Source organism: Halichoerus grypus, chromosome 11 (genome assembly GCF_964656455.1).
Source record: "Halichoerus grypus chromosome 11, mHalGry1.hap1.1, whole genome shotgun sequence".
Lineage (NCBI taxonomy): Eukaryota > Metazoa > Chordata > Mammalia > Carnivora > Phocidae > Halichoerus > Halichoerus grypus.
The window spans coordinates 39,273,540-39,296,506 of NC_135722.1; the positions used below are offsets into that span (position 1 = coordinate 39,273,540).

Genomic DNA, 22,967 nt, shown 5'->3' on the forward strand with positions numbered 1-22,967 from the left:
GGTGGAAGGACCTGGGAACCCACCCTCTTTGCTTCTGGGAAGTCCTCCTGCCTGTGTGTTGCAGTTAAAGCTTCCCTTCCCTTTACTGTGTCTGTGGTTCTCCCGGGGTAGAAAGGGCCAAAAAAGAATGGGCCACCCCATCCCGGCCCTGCACGTGGTCTTGAGTCTAGCGCTGGTCCTGGCTTCCCAGGAAAGCTCTCACCCCCTCCCCCTGCAGCCAGAGTCAGGCCTAGGGCTCATTCCAGACCTCGGCCAAGGACAGAGTGGAGTTCCCTGGGCCTGCAGGTGTGGCACTTTCCCGTGTATGCAGGAGGCGGAGGCCAGAGAAGAAGCCAGGACGGGCAGGTGTGGCCCTTTCTAGTCACTCTGGGCCTCTGCCTGTCACTCCCAGCTCTCCACACCTGTGGCGCCCCCCGGGCCCGTCGCCCCGGGCACACCAGCTGGAAGCAGAAGGTGGGGGCAGCAGAGGTGGCCCCCAGCTCTCAGGACCACTGGCAGGCACAGTCGGTGGGCTCCTGCACGGTGTAGGGCACCCAGGTGGCGTTGGCGGCACAGAAGAGCTGCACGGAGCGCCGCTGCAGACCCACCTCCCGGCAGCACTTGCAGAAGCGGGCGTAGGTGTTGATGTTATAGTTGTAGATGCTGGCGGACGGGCACCTCCCATCGCAGGACACCAGGTTCACCTGGAGGTGGGCAGGCGGGTGAGGCAGACTGTGTAGCCCAGCCCGCGAAGCCCCCTGTCCCGCCGCCACGCGGGCGCCACTCACGGGGGTGTTGCTCCTGCAGTCATTCTTTCGGATGGTCATACGGATGGTCACCTTCTTGCAGGAACGCCCATCCTCTTTACCTGGGGGGGCGGGGGGGAGCAGCTGTGGCTGAGAAGTGCTAGCAGGGGGCGGCAGGATGCGCCAGACTGGGGCAGTTAGTGTCAGGCTCGGGGGTCTCTGTACTGGTGTTAGTGCCCATGCATTAGAGCCCCTCCCCAGCGAGGAGAAAGCCTTTCACTCAGTGCCCTGGAAAGATGGGGACGTGGTGAAGGCAGGGGAGACAGGGAATGAGGTCTGGATGGCTTCGGGGGCTCTGGGCTAGGGAAGAGGAAGATTTGGAGACCAGGCAGGCTGCCTCCCCGCCCCAGCCCCCGTGTCTCTAACACCCTGTTGTTGACCCTGGCCCCGTCCCCACCCCCTCTCCGCTTCAGCATTCCTCTCTGAGAGGGCTTCTAGGATAAAGAATCGGCAATTTCCTGAATGTATGGAAACCCCAGTCCCTAGCAGAAGCTTGCACACAGCAGGCTCACGGGGTTTCCGTATCCATCAGACAGGGCCAGGGGTTCGCGCACCTCACTCAGTGGTCACAGGGACAAAAACGATGAGCAGGCAGCTTCCTCTGCCTGGAGCGCACCTCCCACAGACAAGCCATCTCAGGGCCGTTCAGGCCCTCACAGACTCAGATACCTCCTCCCCAGACCTCTCCTGCACCCCGCCTGAAACTGCAACTCCCTCCCTCCACCCCATCTCCCTCCCCAGCCCCTCCCTTGTCTTACTTCTATCCAGGGCACCATCACCAAGGCGTCAGAGACGCACCTGTAGTCCCGCTGGGGAAAGGGAAGCTTTGGGCCTCCTTTTGAACAGCCCCTCCCTCAGCTTGTTGTGAGCTCTTTTCTCATTCTAAATAAATATTCAATTTCACACCCTGATATGGGACTTGTAGGTCTGTATTCTTTTTCTTAATGAGGCCCGCCCAAATTGTATTAAGTTTCAATCCCCATAAAACCAGATGCATCCATCTTACTATATATTTTACTTAATACTCTGTCTCTCCCACTAAAACGTCAGCTCCAGGAAGCCTTATCTACGCTGTGTCTACAGTGCCTAAAACAGGGCCTGGCGTACTGATGCTCAATAAATATTGGCCTGATGCACAGATTCCCTCTGTCACCCCAGAGTGCCTGCCTGAAATGAGGTGGAATCCTTTCTTCTGGTCTCCGGGCCTCACCACAGTGGGTTTCCCACCATACCCGCTGGAGGACTCCTGGCCAGAGCTAAGTTCACATTTTCCTCCCCCTCTGCTTCTAGGAGGCAAGAGGCCCAAGGGCTGCCCTGGCCATGGCCCTTGGGGTCCTGGATGGAGACCAGCTGAGTGACCAGTGGGAGCAAAGCGGTGGCAGCATTGAGCATTGATGGGCTCTGGGAGAGTGGGCACCGCTGAAGCATTCCCACGCAAGCCCAGGGGGTGAGGCTCGCTATCCAGCATGCACTGTTGGCCGAAAGGCCTTTGCCAGAGGCAGGGAGCAGGGGCCCCTCCCCCCACCACAAGCTGGGGCCACCTAGCAGAAGGGACATTGTTGGGAACAGCAACGCAGCTGCATGCCTACAGTCCTGTGGGCTTCCGAGAGGAGTACCTGGGTGGCAGTGGACACTAACCCGTGGAGGAGAGGCTGGGCTAACGGGGACCACAGGAAACAGGGTCCCCGGGGAACCTGGGGAGAGGGACATGGGTCGCAGGTCACATGGGAGCACATGGAATATTCAGGAAACCTGAGTTTTGGGTCAGAGATCAGCCAATGAGGCACTGAGCCCAGCTTTCCTGCAGTATGTGAGGTGGACATAAAAGGGTCCCAAATTCTACATCCCTCCAAAGGCCAGTCTGAGGACCCTGGGGCGAGGGGAGGCCTGTAGGCAAAGGTCCTAAAGCTGACTGGAACGTGCATGCATATGTGGTTGGGGCTGCAGGTTCCAGGGACCAGGCGTGAGGACAGATGCACAGAACTCTCACTCAGACTGAGTCAGGGACCTTGTGGGGCCTGAATTCCACCCAGGAGGCACCTCCAAGACAGGGCTCCCGACCACAGGGAGAATTCACTTGGGGGACTTCTGGGCTAGGGGTCTTGGCAGGGGCAGGAGGAGGGAGAGTAGCTGGTGAGTTACTGACCTCCTGGACGTCCCCTGTCTCCATCAAGAAGCGGAGGCCTTTTGTTGGGATAGGAACATGAGCAGGGTCTCTGCCCATCTGCGTATCTCTGCCGGTGCCATGAGCCCCATGGTCGGGGCGTTACCCTTCATCTAATAACCCCTGAAGAACCACCACTGGAGGTGCCAGGCCAGGAACCTGGCCCTCTGAGCCCTGACATGATACCCTGTCCCCCAACCAGAAGGGTGTCCCCCTTCACCCCTGGGCCTCCACCATGCTCACTCACATGTCCTGCAGCATCCTTCTAAGGAAGGTACCACTGAGCCCCCAACCTAGAGGGAGAGGAGAGGAGGTGAGTGGGAGAGCCCATCCCAGCCAGGAGCCAAGATCCCAGCAAGAGGCAGCAAGAGTGCAAGAGTGACTCCTTTTCTCCCGTGATGCCCTGGGAGAGGAGCGCCAGGCCTTGCCATCCACCAAGCCCCGGCCAGAGGGAGAAGGGGCCCCTGGGCTGGCCATGGGAGAGCCACAAGAGCTAACCCGGCTGGTTGGGACACTGGCACGAAGGCGGCCTGTGGCCCCAGTAAGACTGCAGGCTGGATAAGATGGTGTGGGCCCCCCATCCTTCCAGTGACAGCTTCCCTCATGCCCCACCCTGTTCTCTCATTGGTGCTTCCTGCACAGAGGGTCAGGGAGGGGAGGGGTGCTGGGGCTGACCCATTTGGGTCAGCCCTGGATAAGTCACCCCTTTCCTCTGGGCTTAGTTTTCCCACCTTGAAAATGGGGGTGATTATCCCTTACAGCCCTCCTCCTCTTTTACGAAACGGATAAAACAATGATGTGACAGTTCTTTGTGAATAAGTGTGTGTATATGCATGTGATTTTATGAGCATATACGTGTGTGTGTACACGTGAGATTTTGTGTTGTGAGTGTGTGAGTGTGGCCGGGAATGTGTGTATTTGTTTTCTGGGTAAGATCAGAAATCTTTCAATGTCCAGTATTAATCTCAGGAACTTCAATAATGCAACAATAACCCAAGCCTCCGGTTATCCTTGCCCGTGAGGTCTGCCCATAGTGACAGCTGTCCCCGCTGGTGCTGGTTTGCCTAGTGCCAGGGCCGTTAGACGGTCCCAGGCCTGAACTGGGCATCGGTGTGCTGCGTGTGCTGCGTGTGCCCCAGCGTGTGACGGAGCGTGGTGTGTGCTCTGGCAGGCCGAGGTGTTAACGGCCCCATGCGGTGTGTGGGGTGTGAGGGACTGACTGTCCGTGTCGGTGTGTATGTGAGGACGGACGTCTGCGTACATCTGTGCGCGGCCGAGTGATGTGTGAGGACGTGCCGCGTGATGTGGTCGGAGCAGGACCACACGGAGAGGTGTGGAGCTGGGGAGGCAGGGCGCGTACGGGCTCAGAGAACCCCTCCTCCCTCATCCCTGCACGCAGGACCCCCGCCCCCCGCCAGTAAGACGGCCGATACCCCTGGCTTCAGGCCCTGCCGTGGGGGGTGGGGCTGGCACTGACCTTGGCGCACTCGGTCTCGTTGAGCGGGGGGCAGCTGATGGGTGAGCGGACGAGCACGGCGCCCAGGGGCGTGCGGCTGCAGTGGTGGCGGGCACAGTCTGCGACCCAGGACGCCCCAGGCTAGAGAGCACAGAGGTGGGCGAGGGCGGCTCGTGGCTGGGCGGCCCGAGGGAACTGAGAGGGCACGGCTCTGAACAGCCCAGGACCCCGCACTGCCCTGAGCCCTGGCCGCCCCCCGGCACGCCTCTGCGGGTGGGTGGCTAGCGGGCTGCCTACCAAGAACAGGGAGGTGGTGCCGTTGGGGAAAGTGAAGAGGCAGGACACGTTCCTGCAGGAGCCACAGCAGGCCGCCAGGTCCCGTGGGTGCTCGTACTCCTGGTTCTGCAGGACAGGGCAGGACGAGAGGGGCCTCAGCCATGTGCCCACCTCCACCCTCCTGCCTTTCCTACTGTCTGAGGTCTCTGAGCCCAAAGCCCAGAGAAGCCCCCCCCCCAGAAAGGGAGCTCCCAGCCTCCCATCTCAGGGAGGAAGGTCAACCTTACTTCTTCCTTAAGCCTCCTCCACAGCAATTCCTAGACCCCCCCCCGCGGACGAAGAGCATTTCCACCCCTTTCAGAGGTAGCATTGCTGGGATTAAGGGTGCTCGTTCTGGTTGTACATAGACCTCAGTTTGAGGCCCAGTGCCTGTGGGAATTTGGACAAATGACTGCACCTCCCTAAGCCTCAGCTTTCTCATTTGACAAATGTGAATAATTCCACCCCCTACCCTCATTAGCTTTTACTAGAAGCCAGTCACTCTCCTAGATGCTGGGCATGCAAAGTGCTCGACAAAGGGTAGCAACACACACACACACACACACACACACACACACACACACACACACAGAGCAACAAAGAGTGTGCCAGTCATAAGTAGGTGCCTCAGCAGTATGTGTTCTCTCCGTGAGATACCCGCTCTGGCCAGACCCGCACTCTTGCTGTTCCCCTCCTGGCCTCTCCCAACCCAGCCCGAGCTTAGCACCTTCCACAGGGTTCTCTGAAGGGCCCCTCCCCCCAGGCCTACTCTTCAGAAGTGTCTAGAAAGCTTGAGGCTCCTCTGACTCCTGGATCACCCAGGGTCCCCCAGGCCAGCCCCCTGACCCTGGCCACCGCCCTCCCGCCCCGCACCTACCGCCTCACAGCGGACGTCACACAGCACAGAGGTGGTGTTGATTTGGTAGAAGCTGGTAAGAGGGTCGAGCACGTGAGTGCAGCGCGAAGTGTGGCACACGCCGTCTGCTGAGAGCTCCACCACGGTCTGGCCTGGCAGCATCACCCCCAGCTCGCGGCTCAGGCACACGGGGGCCTTGGCTGCATGGGTGAGCCGGGTGGCCACAGTCACCGAGAGAGCCTGGCAGCCACATCCGGCCCAGCCTGGCCGGCCCAGCCTGGCTCTACCCCATGGGGTCCCCTTTCCCACTCACCACACTCGTATTTGGCGCAGCCGCACACATTCTCCACGCTGTGCAAGAACTCCTCGTCCAGCTGGGACTTCTCCCACTGGGTGGGGCAGAGGCAGTGAGCACCCCGGGGTGCAGAAGCCCAGCCCCACCCTTGGGAGCAGTCTGCCCCCCCTCCCCGGGCCCTTGTCTTTGTCAGTTGCCTCCTTGCAGTGGGTGGGCAGGGGGCTGGCAGGCCTGGGGGCCCTGGGCTCCCGGGCGGCTCAGTCACTCCCCGGCCAAGGGAGAAATGCCTGGCTTCGCCACTGAGGATCACTCCCCAGCCTCCTCTCCCAGGACCTAAGGGCTCTCCTTTCATCCCAAGCACTCACTGGCCACCTCAACGAGGGACCATTGCATGGCTGCCAGCCAAGAACCCTACATGGCTTATACCATTTACCCATCTCCTTCACCAGTTGAAGGGAGAAGGGGAAGGATGGGAGGGGGAGAAAATGAGGAAATGTGTGCTGGGGGAGAGGGGGTGAGGAGAATATATATAATCCAGAAAATGGTGAAAAAACTTTTAAACATAACTTCACATTTCTTAAAGTATTTTCCCTTCCCTCAGGGGCCGTGCGGCCTGGTGGCAAAGGGCATGGCCTCTGGAGTCAGATTTCCTGGGTTCTAATCCTGACTGTGATTTACTAGCTTCATGACCTTAACCTTAGTTTCCTTGCTTGTATAACTGAGATCATCATGGAATCAACCTCGTTGGGCTGTCATGAGAATTAATTTGACAATAGACATAAAAGGCCTAGGAAGGCTCCTGACATATAGTTAGCTCTCAGTAAACATGAGCTGCCGTTATGAGTTTCATCACCATCATCATCATCTTCCCCACCCCCCACCCCCCCACCCCCACCGCCATCATCATCATCGTGGCACCTGCTCACCACAATGCTGAAGCCTGAGCATGCCCACTTTGCAAATGCGGACACTGTGCTCAGAAAGCAGAGCTTAGGACAAGGCTCTCTGCACTACATTAAAGGACTAGGGTCTCCAGGGGATGGGACAGAGTGGAAAGGAAAGGGGGAGGCAGATCGCAGAGAGTGGAGAGAAGCAGGGTTTCCATACCAGGTGGCACCGGGGCACCGGGATTGTGTCGCAGTCACACTCTGAAAAACAGGAGGGGGCGGGGACCCATCTCACAGGGCGATGTCCAGGTGGAAGTCTCCCTGGGCCCCCAGGCCGCTCCCTCCCGAGCGGCCCCTCCTCTGGCCCAGCCTCAGGCCCAGTCAGGGTGGGGGTTGGGGAGAAGAAGCCAAAATCTCAGACTTCCTCCAGCCTGGGGGCAGGTGGGGGGCAGGGGTGGATCCTAGTTCTAAGCTCCACTCCAGAGGCCGGTGAGGCTGAACAGGCAGACAGACCAATGGCAGGTTCCTTTTGTCATCTGGGCTTCATCCTGCCTGGTCCTCCGTCCTCCCGAGAGCCCTTTCTAGAGCAGATGTGGGGCCTCTTCACATGGCAGGGGTGAAACTTCTGACCGTCTATCTTTCCCAAATATACATCCCAGCAAGGAGCTGCGGGGGAGCTAGCAAACTAACAGACACACCCGCCCTAGCTTCACGGGAGGAGAGCGCAAGGTCGGAGCGGCTGTGAAAACACTCTCCCGGGTCCCTCACTCCTGCAGCAAACAGTTTTAAGCGCCTACTCTATGCAGGAGGTTTTTCCGTGCTCTGGGGACAAAGCAATGAATAAAACAGACTAAAATCTCTGCCCTGGTGAAATTGACATTGGAGGCCTGGAAAAAAGACAAGTGAAATAAATGCAAAATATTTTCTCAACTCTTTTTAAATAACATTTTTACATAAAGTTTACTGGTGTTCATTATTGATCATGGAGGCGCCCAAAGGGGTTTGAGGTAAATTTTAACAAAGACCATGTTTACTAACAGACAGCTGCAACAAAAACTTTTTTTTTTTTTTAGATGGAAAAACCTTTTGGGAACAGGGAACTTGATTTTGTTCCTTCTTTCATCCTGGAGAGAAAAAGGTGTAGGAAAGCTAAGCCTCCAGAGATCAGACGCCAGGGGGAGGAAGGCAATCTTGGTGATTCTGGAGGGCTAGAATGTGAGCAGGTTGACAGTGGGGGGGCCCCATTTCTCCCCTGCCCCCCTCTTCGCAGGGGCCCTGGATCTTGGCCTTTGGGTAGGGCCATCCCCGTCTGGGGACTCACCGCAGGACTTGTAGGGACAGCAGCGATCTGGGCTCCATACCTCCACCAGCGCAGTGCCCACACCACATTGCACTTGGGGACAGCGGAAGCTCTCGCACACTGTGAGCGAGGGGAGGCAGGGGACACATTAGCTGCAGATACCTTGGAGCAGAGACCCCCAGAAATGCAACATTGGCTCCTCCTTGGGTTCCCGCCCCCCCATGTCCTTAGACACCCTCCAGGGCTGGAGTCCAGGGAAGAAGCATGGACTCCTGGAGTCTCCCCCTAGAACTACTTCTGGAAGCCTTGGTTCTACTCTGAGGAGGCATTAGCAATAGGACAGTGTCAAAGTCTTTAAGTCACTCACAGGGCCTTCCTTCCCCTGGATTCCGTGTCACCCTGAGAGTAAGGGTCAGATGGGAACCAGTGCCCAGTGCAAGCTCCCCTGCCGGGAACGGTTCCCTCTGGAGGAGAACACCACTCTGCGCACCCTGTGGAAACCATACCCTCGGGGCCCACCCTGAGTCTGCTCTGTTTCACGGGTGCCAGACTCCAGGGCGCACCCTTCCCTTGTTCCTACTCTTCAGGCGGCCCCTCTTAGTTTGAGGTTCCTCAGTCATTCTCATTTATTGAGACGACAAGGCAAGGAGTGAGGGATCCCCACCCCTGGGAAAAACTTTGGGGTGAGGAGGGGAGGTGTGAGGGGCAGCGCTGAAGGGGAGGTTTTGAAAAAGATAAGACTTATCTGGTTTACTAAAATATATATATATATAGGCATGGGTAAGGGTTATCAACTGATGTCTCAAAAAATTATGAGGTGGAGGGGGAGTAGGACCTTCGTCTAGTGTCAAAGTCATGGGTTCCCTTCTGATTGAAGGAGGAAAACTGTAAATGCAAGATGGAGGTGTCCAGCAGTCACCACCCTCATCCAGGGCCCACGTTAGCCTCAGTTAGAGTCTCCACCAGTCAGTGTCTCACGATGTGACGTACGGTGAAGCTCGTGTCTGTTGAGCCCCACCCTTGTAACTTGAATCCACCGAGTCTTAGATCTGACTTCTGGTTTACAGGAAGCACAGAGGATGGGGGAGCCAGGTAAACAGTTCCAAGAGGAAGCAATGGATAAATCCAGAAGCTGGGACTTTTCTGCGGGACCCCAGCCCAAACTATAATTTCGTGTCATGCAGAAAAAGGCACCTATGCTAGGTTCAAAGCTATCTAAGAGACAAAATAGGAGTGTGTGGTCCTGGAGTGGACAAACCAGGAAAACCCTGGATGGGGTAGGATATAACTTGAAAATGTATTGACATGAACTGAAAACAGCGGGTTAAAAAAGAGCAGATACACCTTTGTGACAACGTGGACAGACCCAGAGGGCATTATGCTAAGTCAGACAGAGAAAGACCGACACCATATGATTTCACTTATATGTGGAGTCTGAAAAACAGAACAAATGAGCAAACAAAAAACAGACTCTCAAATACAGAGAACAAACTGGTGGTTGTCAGGGGTGGGGGGGGTGGGTGAAATAGGTAAAGGAGATTAAGATACAAACTTCCAGTTATAACATAAACAAGTCACGGAGATGAAAAGTACAGCACAAGGAATATGGTCAACAATATTATAATGACACTGTGTGGTGACAGATGGTGACTACATTCATCGTGATGAGCACTGAGGGATGTGTACATTTGTTGAATCACTATGTTGTACACTTGAAACTAATTAACATTGTATATTAATTAACTTTAATACAAACAATGAAACAAATAAAAAATCGAAAAAAGCATGTACAGTGTGAGCTTATTTTGGTTAGAAACACATACACATACAAAGGCATCGAGAATATGTGGAAGGATATAGTCTAACGTGTTGACAGTGGAATAGCTGGGAAGCAGGAAGAAAGTATTTTCACTTGCTTGCATTTACTTGGATTCTGTACCTTCTTTGAGGTGTATATAGTGCTTCTATAATAAAAGCACAACGAGGATTGGGAGAAGTAGTAATATCAATAGCCTCCCTTTACTGAGCACCTACTGTGTGCCAAGGACCATCAGGCACTTCACATATATTATCTCTAGTCTTCACGAGACCCCTCAAGGTACGTATTCTTAGCACCATTGGACACATGAGGAACCTTGGCTCAGAGTCAGTGACTTGCCCCAGGCCACACAGCTAGTAAATGGCAGAACTGGGACGCCAAACCATGACTGGCTGGCCGTGCCTGTCCTCATTCCACATTTCCAGGCTTCCTCCTGAGAACCACAGAGAGATATGTGAACAAGGGAGGGAGGCCGAAGAGGACAGAGGAAGAGACACACAGAAAGAGGAGAGGAAAGACAAGAGGAAGGATGCTGACCCTCCGCTCAGATCAGCTTTGCGAACACTTGGGGACGAGTGGCCTCGGAGACCCGAGGTGGAGCCAATTGGCGGTGTGGCCAGCTCATCTGGGCACGCTCCATGGAAGTCTACACTGTTCCAGAGTTGGTTTCTGACATTGAAGCCGTCAGGGTTGCCCCTGGGGTCTCCTGGCAGATAGTCTTCACCTACACTGCTCTGTGCACTGTTCACTCACGTTTTTCCTATAATCAGAGTGCAGTTTTTGTAAGTGGAGTCATCTTTAAATTCAACCAGTTTGTTAACTCTCATCCATTAGGTTTTCTTAGAGTCCCTGACGCTGGCTCTACTACGTTTACTAGGTCCTATTAAGGCACTAGGTACACAGTACACACTCTATCAGGGTACTATGTCCCGTAAAGATATCGGGAAGGGTCCGCTCTTATTTGTGATCGCAACACAAAAGAGCTTCCAAGGCTTCGAGATGCAGGGTCTTCTGGGATGTGGGCTCCATGTGCAGATGCCAGGGTAAAACAGGGCAAGAGGGGCCCTGAAGCAGGGGCCTTGGGTCAGAGAACGAGGACTGTGAATCAGTGCTAGGAGGGTTGGGGTGGCCTCAACCTAGGCCTCCCCCTGGCCCTGGGGGGCTCCGAGGGAGGGGACAGGGAACCTCTTCCTAAAGCTTCAGAGCCATCCGTGTCCCAGGCTGGAGCCTGCACCATCCGGCTCCCACGGCCTGGCCCAGCGTCCTCCTCCGTCACAGGTTTGGCTACTCCGTGCTCACTCCCTGGGGGCTCCCTGTGGCTCCCTGCTGAATGCCCATCGGTCCCGAGGGAGGACATTGTGAAGCGGCCCCCGTGGCACATAAATGTCCCTGGAGCCCCTTGTGGTGAGGTCCCCGTGTCCAGCTGGGACTCACCACACTGGTACAGAGGGCAGCAGAACTCTGTGGTGTTCCTGTCCACGGTGAGCGCCTCTCCTTCCTGACACTCGGGGATCGGATCTGGACAGTCGCCACAGGCTGAGCAGGGAGAGGGGCCACGGCCGTCACAGGCAGTCCCCCTCGTGGGGTCTTGGTACAGAGCAGGTTGCTGGGTTGGTGGGGAGGGGTACCTAAAACCCAGCTGTGACAGGAGCTCGACTCAAGTAGTCTTTCATGGCCTCATGGGGCCTGTCCTGGAGCAAGAATCTAGATCCTCCTATCTACCTCAAGTCTTACACCGAACACACACCAGTTTCCTCCTGCTAGTAATGGATGGGGTGAAGCCCAGGTTGGTTTCCTCTTCCTCCTTCCCTTTGTTCTGAACAGGACTCTCACCCTTCTCCTGTGCCCAGTCCACCTGGAGACCCCCACCCTTTCCTCCCAGTCGCCCCGGCAAATGGGTGAGGAAGGGGATGGCTGGGATCCATCTGAGCATGCTGACATCTGCTGGCATGTCCACTCACCGCAGAAGTAGGAGGTACAGCACGAGTCCCCCAGGCGGCCCGCGATCAGGATCTGGTCCTGGCGGCAGCTGGGGACCAGCTCTGCCTCACACAGGGCTGGGTCACACTCTGCAGAAAAGACAGAACTTAAGTGCTGGGTGCTGGGAGCAGACCCTGTCTGGCCATGCCTGAGCCCCGACGCCGGCTCTGCCCCAATCCCCAGCCAGAACCCAGTCCCCAGAGCTCCCCTCCCCCAGCAGCAGGGCTCCCCCTCCCCCTGTGCTCCCCTCCGCAGGACCTCTCACCACAGCTGTAGCTGGGGCAGCAGGAGTCCTCCTGGAAGTGGGTGAGGAGTCGGTGGCCTGGGTGGCAGGTAGGGGCGAGGCCCTCACACAGAGTCTGGTTACACACTGGGCCAGGGGCCACAGGGCCTGTCACCTGGAGGCTGGGACTCCCCCCGCCCCCCGCCTCCAGTACTGCCCAGCACCTAGACAGCTCGTCCTCATTTCTCCCTCCATCCCCCCCACCCCAGGACCCACGTTCCTGGAAGGGGCCTCTAAGGGTCACACAGAAGGTCCAGGGCTCGACAGAAGAGCATTAGTAGTTAATACTCCTCGAGATGGGCCATGTACCAGCAGCTGTCCTAGATCAGTATCAACTTCTGGATTCTCACAACAACCCAGAAAGTGTGGACTATGATCAACCTCGTGCTACTGCAGAATCAGCTAAGGCACAGAAGACGTTAAATCATCGGCTGAGGTCACGAGGCTGCAAAGCGGTGGAGGAAGAGTCGTCCAGGCTGCCTGCCCGTAAGCCCTACCCCACACTGCTTCATGAGGGGGGCTCCTGTCCCCCAGGCGGGGCTCTCCACTCCTCACAACACACCCCCCACAAGACCCTTTCATTTTCCCAGGCCTTGTCCTATCCATCAAGGTCAGCAGGTGGAGCTGCAGCCTTTTAACCATCTTGCGGTTGAGGTCGGTTGAGGTCCAGGGAAGTGAAGGGTGGGACTTACCGCAAACCGTCCCCAGGCAGCAGGGATCCTCAGTGGGCAGGAGCAAGGCCACCTCCCCAAAACGTGGGCAGGTCTCAGGGCGGGGCTCCGGGCAGCCCAAGTCCACTGGGACGATGGTGTTGGGAGCCTGGCACTGGTGCCGGCAGCATCCGCTGAGGGAGCTGTTCCAGGTCTCCCCCACGGCCCGAGGCACCCCCGTGCTGTCGGTGCAGGCTGCAGTGGGGGACATGGCGGGGCACGGGGCACTGAGGCGGGTGGGGAGACCCAGACCGTCCCAGGCTCGACCCTCCCTGGGACACTGACCATCCCCAAAGCAGAACTGGAGGCAGGCAGAGGGGCCTCGGCCATGGGCGGCAGGTGGGATTAGGGGACCCTAGTGTGAGGTCAGCTTTGGAGGGACCTACCACACTTCTCCTCGGGAATGCAGAGTGCCGAGTGGCGCCGGTGCAAGATGGTGCCCTCAGAGCAGACACAGCCCTCGCCCAGCACCTGGCACTGCTCTGGGTCCAGCGGGCCCAGCAGCCCATCCTGGCACGACTCAGGGGGCTCGCAGGCTGCCACACACGCCTGGTATATGGAGTCGCTGGAGCACAGGAAGGCTGCAGGGGCACAGTGGGCGCCAGGCGTGGCTCAGACCCCAGGCAGAGTGACGAGGGGCCTCAGAGCATCATCTGTGCCTCAGCAGAGAGTGCAGAGGGCTTTGGTGCCCCAGCCTCCCTTATCTAGATCAGGAGGCAGCAAAGTACAACCCATGGCCAAATGCAGCCTCCTACGTTATTTTTGCAAATAAAGTTTTATTGAAACACAGCCCCGCCCAGTCACTTGCCTATTGTATCTGGCTGCTTTAGCACTCCAAGGGCAGAGCTGAGTAATTTTGACAGAGACCATAAAGCCTAAAAAGCCTCAATTATATACTATCTGGCCCGTTACAGGAAATATTTGCCCAAATCCTTGCTCTAGACCAGTGTTTTCAAATTTTCTTGATGGTAAAAAGTAGATTTTTACACTGTGGTCCAATACACATGGGCATGCAGAACAGTGGTCCTCAAACCTCAAACAGGGGTCCTTACGGAGGAATCATTTGGGAGCCTGGAAATACCCTTGCCAGGATCCTACCTCAGAGCAACTGAACTGGCATCTCTTATCGTGGGGCCCAGCATTCATACTTTTCAAAGTTCCCTGGTGATTTTAAAGGATTGATTGAGAATTACTGGGATTGATTGAGAATTCCTGAGATATGCATATATATATATATATTTGTATATATATATACATATTACCTTTTTTTTAGAACATTACTGATATATTGAAGCAAACTTTTTCACAAAACAGTATTTACTCTTTCTAGGTACAGTACACACTAGCATTTCCTATTCTGTTGCATATTTTTAATATGGTGTTGACCCCCAAAGTTGATTTCATACCCACATTGTGAAAAACACTACTCTAGATGACTTTGTCTTTTCATCTTTTATCTGTCATATTCTAGGCGTGGTCTTCCTGTGAGCTGCTTCCGGCCTATCTGGATGTGTCCACGTTTATAAATCAGACTGCCCTAGGCCAGTCCACCCCTGTCTACCCCCCAAATGCAAACTAACGGAGTGAGGAGGGGGTGGATCTCCCTCCCTCAGGCAAGGAGGGGAGAGACTGAAAGAAGAGAAAGATGACCAAGAAATTAAGAGAAAGGTAATACTTCCTGTATGGTAACCATGTGGTGGGCCTGCGTGAGGCACTCCACACACATTACCTCATATCACCCTCAAAACAACCCTGGGGGAGCTATTATTACTTTCCTCATTTTACAAATGAAGCAAGGAGATTCAGATAAATTAAATAATAAGCAGATAATATTCATTTGACTTATTAATCTAAATTATAATAAAAATAAATTTGTTAATTTATTCGTTTGCTTAGAGATGTATTTATAAAATATTTCTTGAATTATTAATATGAATGAATGAATGAATAATTAAGAGGGGCGGAAGCCTCAGAAGCAACAGAGGAGTCGCCCATCCCCCCCACCCCCACTCGGTCCCTGACTCACGGCAGTAGTCGGAGCGTCGCCACTCGATGCACACGTGGAATTTGTGGCACATAGCCACGTACACCGTCAGTGCCACGCAGGGCTGCTGCACGTACTTGGTGTCCCGGATCCACAGCTCACAGAACGACTCTGGGGGCACCTGGGCACGTGCATCCGACAGCGCTGCTTACCCTGATTCCCCACATCCCAGGGCCTGGGCCACGCTCCCCCCGGCCCCCAGCCCTGCCCAGGGGCAACAACCAGCTTCTGAAGACTCCTGATCTGGTCCCAGGCTCAACACCTCTGGGGAGCCGCCCTCTGCAGGTGGGTGCTGCCACTCCTGGCCTGGGAGGCCCCCCCACGCCGGGCCCAGCTGGTACATACAAAGCGGTGGCAGGCGCTGAAGGTGCGGTTGGACACCATTCGAAGGCAGGGCGAGCAGTCAGCTGTGGCACAGCTGTCTGGGCGGAAGCGGGTCTGGCCCACCGAGGTCAGGGAGCTGGGCACCTGCCAACTGTCCAGAAAGGGAGCGGGGTCCTCAGCCTCACCCACCACAGAGCCATCCTCCAGGCTGAGGTCGTTGGCCGCATCCCCATCACAGATACCTGGAGAGGGGCAGATTATCCCAGTAGCTGTAATTATCACCACCACTCCCAGGTCCCCAGATGTCACTTTGCATATTTCTTACAACAATTCTCTCAGGCTGGTATTACTATTATCCCCCTTTTATAGATGAGAGAAATGAGGCACAGAGAAGCTAAGAAATCTGCTGTGTAGGAAGATGTCATCGTTCTTAGGAGACACACCAAAGTATTTAGAGATAGAGGGATATGACGTCTCAAACGTGCTTTCAAATCACTCAGAAAAATGCATATATATATATATATATATGAATTGCATAACATAGAAAAGTGCATATATAAAAATCACATATGTATATACGCATGCATACGTATACATGTATGTAGACATATGTGTGTATTTTATACACACACACAGAGGCAGGAAAAGCAAATGGGGCAAAATGTGAACACTTGGTAAATCTGAGTAAAAAGTACATGGGAGTTTTTATACTATTTCTGACATTGTATGAAAATTAAAAGTTATTCCAAAAAAATCTGCCTTAGCAGAGATTACTAAGTGTAACACCTGTTTGCTCTTCTTCCCAGGCAGTTCGCTAGCCTGCTTTTCCCAGGCTCTCCTGGGGCTGGGGAGCCCATGCTGAGGCCCAGCCAACAGGACGAGAGTGAGGGTGAGGGCACCACGGTGGGGCCCGGTCCATAAACACTCCTTGACTCTTTTTCCTGCAGTGGAGTTGGAAGCTTGTGCTGAGAACGGCAGAGCCACGAGATGGAAGGAGTCCCGCTTGGGAATTTGTGTGTGCCAGAAATAAACTTCTGTCGGGTTGGAAGGCACTGAAATGGGGGTGGGGCTGAAGTTTCTCTGTCACAGCTTCTAACATGACCTTAACTTCCAGCTTCATCTCTCACGCTCTAGGCTCCAAACACACACTTCCCTGCCCTTGACCTTCTTACGCTGCTCCCTCTGCCTGAAACACTTTCTCAGAAGTCTTTCTTTCAAGAGCCCTTCAGATGGACCTGTCCATGATCTTCCCAGTTCTGTAGAACGGATTTTGGTTTGCTGGGCTGTCTTGCTCTGAGTGCAAAGATTCATTTTCCTTTAGACTCATTTTCTCACTTTCTCAGTAGTCCCCCTGGTTGCCCAGCAGGGTGCCTGGGACACTAAGTGTTAGTTTGGATAAAATAGAGATAAACTAGCTGACTTCTGCTCTCATACCTCCAGCCACCAGTTTCATGAATATAAAGCATGATTTACTACAAAACCTTCAGATTTTATCAGTGGTCCCCGTGGTTGCATTTTTGGTCTTGGCATTGAGTCACTGAAGGGTGTCACGGAGGTATCCTAGGGAGGAGATTACTGCTGAGCACAGCACTCCCTGCCAGGCATAAACAGTAGAAGCAAGAAATGGTGAGAAAAAGATGGTGGAGTGGTGGTGGTCCTGGGTGTGTGTGTGTGTGTGTAAAGAGAGATGCTTGTATCAGTAAGTCTGTAAGAACAGAAGTTTCATAAAACAGTGACTTTGTCTGTTTTGCCTACTATCTGTCCTGTGACTGGTACATGGTAAGTAATGAGCAGGGAGCAGACTTACACGCGTTAGGTCACGTCTGGAGGGCAATTTGAATACAGGGGTGTGAGTGTCAATGGTCAAAATGGTGCAGATGTATGGATGCAGATTTATGTGTTTATGGAACACATAAGTGCTCCTATGTCTTCCATCATCATAATCATGACCATCTGTCATGGAGTTCCCTGTGGGGGAGCAGCAGTCCACACTCAGACTCCCCCTGCACCCCTTCTCCTTATCAAAATACATGAGTCCCTTAGGGCATGCTCCTGCAGTCATGCTGTGGTCTGAAGAGCCTAGTTCTAAGTGTTGTGGCAGCTCAGCTGTGTGAGCTGAGGCAAGCCACTTAACCTCTCTGAGCCCCCTTTCTTTTTTAGTTCAATGGTTATCTCTTAGGGTTGTTGTGTGGATGACCTGCAATAAGTGAGATCAGAGTGTGGAAGTGCTTTGTGAAGCGCCCAGCCTATGCAGACAGGAAGGATTATCTGGTATTAGGAAGCTATCAGGGAAGCTGACAAACAATCCCAATTAAAGTGACAACTGGCCGAGGCCAGAGCTCTGTGCCATCTCCCTGCTGGCAGCTTCAGCCCCAGAACACCAGACACTAGGTCTCTCTGCCCTGGCAGCTGTGCTGGTTCCACCTCTGGCCTGGCCTTCTCTCCCAGCTTCCCCTGGGTTCCCACAGGGGAACCTGTGTTTGGGGGCAGAGGTGGACCCAGGAAGCATCCCCTCTCCCCCAGCTGGGTCCCACCTCACCGCAGAGGCCACGGCCCTGGGCCTCGCTGGCTTTGCTGGCCTCCAGGATCATGAGTCCTGAGCTGTGGAGCCACTGGATCTGGATGCGTGACGGAGTCTGGATCACATACATGTGGCCTGTGTCCTCAATTCTGAATCCGTGTCTGCTCACAGGGGGCCAGACAGGCTGTGAGTCCACAGTCACCTTGTGGGGGGAGAGTGCTCAATGTGAGCACAGCTTGTCTGTCTGTTTGTCCATACATCCCTCCATCCATCCACCCATCCATCCATTCACCCATGCATTCATCCTACAAACAGTATCAAGCTATGTGACAGTCTCTGTTTCAGGCACATGTGGCCAAGACACTCTCCAAGTGACATCAAAGAATTCTGAAACCATTTTTATGAGCACAAAATGATGAAACAAAAAAATACAGTAATGGGAGGCAGGCTACATCCCTGTGCCCAAACAAACACACACTTTGAGGCCTTCTAATCCTCTCTTCTTTCCTGATTCTGCTCAGATCATCTCTTCGGGGAGATTTTTCCTAAGTCTCCAGCCTCTATCTTGGGCACCCCTTCTCTGGGGCCTCCTCATCTCTATGCTGGCCATTAAGATAGAATCTGTTTGTTTTCCTCATCGAGGCACCAGATGGACTCTGAGTTTCTTAAGGGCAGACACTCTGGCTGATCCACCTTTGAATCTCCAGCACCTGCCTTTGGGCCCGACATAAAGTGGGGTCTCAATCAATGTTTGTTAAATATGCAACACACCCTAATTCTCTCAAACACTTTACATTCAAAGCTACAACCTCTACTACATATTGACAAGGTTAAATTTCTACGTACTATGGATTATTAGTTTTACTTTGTAGAAATGGGAGATGAAAAGATTAGAATCTTAAAATATTTATAATGACTTCATACCTCCTTCCCCTACAAGAATCATTGTTTTATTAATCACTTTGCAAGTTATCTAGGACAGGAATTCTGTGTTGGAAAACTTTGACCTTGGGAAATCCCTGGTGCTCTCAGCCTGAGCCTTCTTAGCTGTGCAGAGAGGGGATGGGGCTCCATGAACCTGGAGTGGTCTCCTGGTTCTGGGAATGAACACTGAAGCCCAGGGATCCTCACTTGTGTTCACAGAAACCTGAGTTCAAGTAAAGACAAAGAACACATTTTCAAAACTAAGGACTTGGGCTTTAGCTTCTGATCAAGATGGAGTAATAAGGACTGGATATACCCTCTTGCCTTAAACAACCAAAAAACCTGACAAATTATATGAAATAATAGTTTTCAGACATGGAACAGTTGGCAGCACAGGAGAATGATGCCTGAGAAAGGGGAAACAAATGAGGTGAGCCTTATGATTGCCTAGTTATTGCTTAGAGGAAGTCTCTAGCCTACGGTGCAGAAAGGAAGAAGGAACCCAGGCAGAGCCTGGTGGGCTCCCTGAGTTCATGAGATAAGAGTTGGGAGTTCATGGAGGCCAAGATAGCTGGAGTTTGCAGAACAAAATGCTGAAGGGAAGAGAGCTGGGGAGAGAAAGAGAAAAAGGGAGGGGGGAGAGAGAAAGTGAGAGAGAGCATGCATGCTCAGAAGTTCTGCAGACATTCCCTCTCTGACCCTGTCCTGACCCTGTGTATGAATACTGACCAGTGTATGCAGGTGGGAAAGCTACTTGAGATCAGGAAAACAATCACCTGAAAGGAGCAGACAAAAATTCCCAGGTCTCACACTGGGCTAGGAATAGCTAGAGACACCACTAGTTACAGGGCAAATATACATAGGATCTAGGGTAGGGTATGAGAAAGCTACTTCTTCAGTAGTAAGGAATCACTACTTAGAATAAAAAATATAGAATAAAATCACTCTTAGGATAAAACTATATGGGCTCCACTCAACAAAGCAAGCCTCAAATGGATTGAATTGTTTCTAGTAGTATAACTAGTACAAAACTCAAGAATATTTTTTAAAAAGAAAAGAATATCTAGCATCCAACAAGGCAAAACCCACAATGTCTGTAATCCAATAAAAAAAATTGTCAGTCTCACAAAGCAGCAGGAAAGTACAGCCCATAATGAAGCGGGAAAAATCAGTTAGAATTGACCCAGAAATGATAAACATGATAGAATTGACCCAGAAATGATAAACATGACCCAAAATGATAAATAGGGGCAAAAAAAAAAAATCATTAAAACTATATTCCATATTTTCAAAAAAGTAAAGGAAAACAAGATTTTTAGAGCAAGATATGGAAGATACAAAAAGACCCAAATCAAACTTCTAGAGATGAAAAATAAAATTAATGTCTAAGGTGAAAACTATACTGGATGGGATTAATAGATGATTAGACACCATAAATGAATATATTAATGAACTTAAATACAGAGCAATAGATACTATCTAAAACGTAACACAGAAAGAAAAAAAAACTGAAAAAATGATGAACAGAACATAAGTGATCTGTGGGACAACTTTAACTGGCCTAATATATGTGTAATTGGAGTCTCTGAAAGAGAAATGAATTACCAGTCATGTCTTAACCAAATTGCTCAAAAGCAGTGATAGAAGGAAAATTGTAAAAGCAGTAAAAAAAAAAAAAAAAAAAGACACACTATGTAGGGAAAGAATCAGAGTGACAGAAAGATCAGAATGACAGATTTCTTATTGGAAATAAGCAAGGGGAAAGACAGTAGAAATTTATAGCAGCACTATTCACAATAGTCAACAGGTGGAAACAGCCCAAATGGCCAGTGATGAATGAATGGATAAAACAACTGTGGTATGCACACAATGGAATATTATTCAGCCATAAAAATGAATGAAGTACTGGTAGATGCTACAACATGGATGAACCTCAGAAACATTATGCTAAGTGAAAGAAGCCAGACACAGAGAGTCACATATTGCGGACTCCATTTATATGAATTATCCAGAATAAGCAAATCTATAGACAGAATTCACATTGGTGGTTGACAGGGGCTAGGGAGATTAATGATTAATTTTATGTTATATCAATTTTACCTCAATTCAAAAAGAAAAGACAGTGAAGTAAAATCTTTAAAATACTGAAAGAAAAATTAAAGTCAACATACAATTCTAAACTCAGTCAGAATATCTTTAAAAAATGAAGGTGAGATCAAAACTTTTTCAGGGGGCACCTGGGTGGCTCAGTCCATTAAGCATCCAACTCTCAGTTTTGGCTCAGGTCACAACCTCAGGGTTGTGGGATTGAGCCCCTGTATGAGGTTCGGCACTCAGCACAGAGTCTGTGTGAAATTCTCTCCCTCTTCCTCTCGCTCCCCCTCTGCTCCTCTCCCCGCTCTTGCTCTCTAAAATAAATAAATAAAATCTTTAAGAAAAAACATCTTTTTCAGACACCGGCATATCTGTACTATAAGAATGTTAATGGAAGTCCTTCAGGCAGAAGAAAAGTGATATCAGATGCAAATCCAGATCTACACAAAGGAATAAAGGATACCAGGAATGATAAATATGTGGATAATATAAGCTTTTCTTATTTTAAAAAATCGTGTTAGGAGATAAATGACTGCTTAAGAAAAAATCATAATGATGTATTGTGGAGTTTATAACAAATATAGAAGTAAAATGTATAGATAATAATCCAACAGAGGAGGTGAAACGGAATCATTAAAAATAACCCAGGAGAATGGGCGCCTGGGTGGCTCAGTTGGTTAGGCGACTGCCTTCGGCTCAGGTCATGATCCTGGAGTCCCTGGATCGAGTCCCGCATCGGGCTCCCTGCTCAGCAGGGAGTCTGCTTCTCCCTCTGACCCTCCCCCCTCTCATGTGCTTGCTCTCTCTCATTCTCTCTCTCTCAAATAAATAAATAAAAAATCTTTAAAAAATAAAAATAAAAATAAAAATAACCCAGGAGAAGACAGAAAAAGAGGAAAGGGAGAGGTATGAAGAGCAGATGCAACAAATAGAAAACAAATGGCAACATTATGTAATATATAAATCTTATCATATTGATGACCAAATTAATATAAATGGTCTAATCATCTCCCAGTTAAGAGGCAGAGATTAGCAGAACGGCTAAGAGAAAAGGAAGACCCAACTATTCCCTCCCTACAAAATCCTACTTTAAATAAAAAGACACAAATAGGTTAAAAGAAAAAGGATGGAAAAAGATTTCTCTTAGATATATACATCACATGTACATGTTAACACTAATAAAAAAAAAACAAAACTGGAGTCGCTATTATAGATAAATGAGACAAAGCAGAATTCAGAACAAAGACTTTTACCAGGATAAAAAGGCCATTTCATACTGATTAAGGAGTTAATTCAACAAGCGGGCATAACAATCCTAAATGTTATGCACCAAATAACAGAATTCCAAAACATGTGAATAAAAAACTGATTAAACTCCAAGGAAAAATGGACAAATCAATAATTATAATCAGAAATTTCAACAATTTCTCTCTCAGTGATTGACAGAACAAGTAGAAAATGAATAAGGATTTAGAAGGCTTGAACAACACTCTCAGTGAACTTGACCTGACATTTATAGAACATTTCACTCAACAAGAGAATACACATTTATAAGATAGAGTATATTTTGATACATTACATAAGTCTCATTAAATTTAAAGGGATCAAAATTAGATAAAATATGTTCTTTGAACACAATGAAATTAAATTAGAAATCAACAACAGAAAGATAGCTGGAAAATCACCAAATATTCGGAGACTAAAGAAAAACACTTGTAAATAATCCATGGGTCAAATAAAAATCAAAAGGAAAATTTTAAAGTATTTTAGACTTAATGAAAATGAAAACACAGTATATCAAAATTTTTAAGATGCCGCTAAATCAGTATGTAAAGGGAAATTCACAGCACTAGATGCTTGTAATAGAAAAAGCAGAAGGTCTCAAATCAGTGACCTAAGTTATCACCTTAATAAACTAGAAAAAGAAGAGTAAATTATACCCAAAGGAATCAAAAGGAATAAAATAATAAAGACAAGAGAGAAAAATCAATGAAATAGAAAACAGAAACACAACAGAGAAAACCAATAAAAACATTCTTTGAGGAAAACAATACATTTGACAATCCTCTAGCCAGACTGGTCAGGAAAAAGAAAAGACACGAAGTACTAATATCAGGAATGAGATAGGGTACAGGGATACAGATCCTATAGACATTAAAAGGATAGCAAGAGTATATGATAAGCTTAATGGGGTGCCTGGGTGTCTCAGT

At 50.9% G+C, this 22,967-nt stretch overlaps 1 protein-coding gene across 1 annotated transcript in view; it reads right to left on the reverse strand.

The window, feature by feature from the left end:
* Positions 1 to 482: 482 nt before the first annotated feature.
* The window catches only part of OTOG (otogelin), an 85,360-nt gene continuing 62,875 nt past the window's right edge, over positions 483 to 22,967 (reverse strand). Inside the window, exons 40-56 of the mRNA XM_036116323.2 lie at positions 17,758 to 17,941; positions 15,240 to 15,460; positions 14,877 to 15,015; positions 13,237 to 13,431; positions 12,833 to 13,045; positions 12,123 to 12,227; positions 11,839 to 11,946; positions 11,312 to 11,413; positions 8,080 to 8,178; positions 6,979 to 7,019; positions 5,890 to 5,965; positions 5,598 to 5,776; positions 4,703 to 4,807; positions 4,427 to 4,546; positions 3,197 to 3,242; positions 768 to 847; positions 483 to 683 (exon numbers count right to left, since the gene is read on the reverse strand). Coding sequence (XP_035972216.2) covers positions 483 to 683; positions 768 to 847; positions 3,197 to 3,242; positions 4,427 to 4,546; positions 4,703 to 4,807; positions 5,598 to 5,776; positions 5,890 to 5,965; positions 6,979 to 7,019; positions 8,080 to 8,178; positions 11,312 to 11,413; positions 11,839 to 11,946; positions 12,123 to 12,227; positions 12,833 to 13,045; positions 13,237 to 13,431; positions 14,877 to 15,015; positions 15,240 to 15,460; positions 17,758 to 17,941 — 2,214 coding nt within the window. The remainder of the gene's footprint in view (positions 684 to 767; positions 848 to 3,196; positions 3,243 to 4,426; positions 4,547 to 4,702; positions 4,808 to 5,597; positions 5,777 to 5,889; positions 5,966 to 6,978; positions 7,020 to 8,079; positions 8,179 to 11,311; positions 11,414 to 11,838; positions 11,947 to 12,122; positions 12,228 to 12,832; positions 13,046 to 13,236; positions 13,432 to 14,876; positions 15,016 to 15,239; positions 15,461 to 17,757; positions 17,942 to 22,967) is intronic.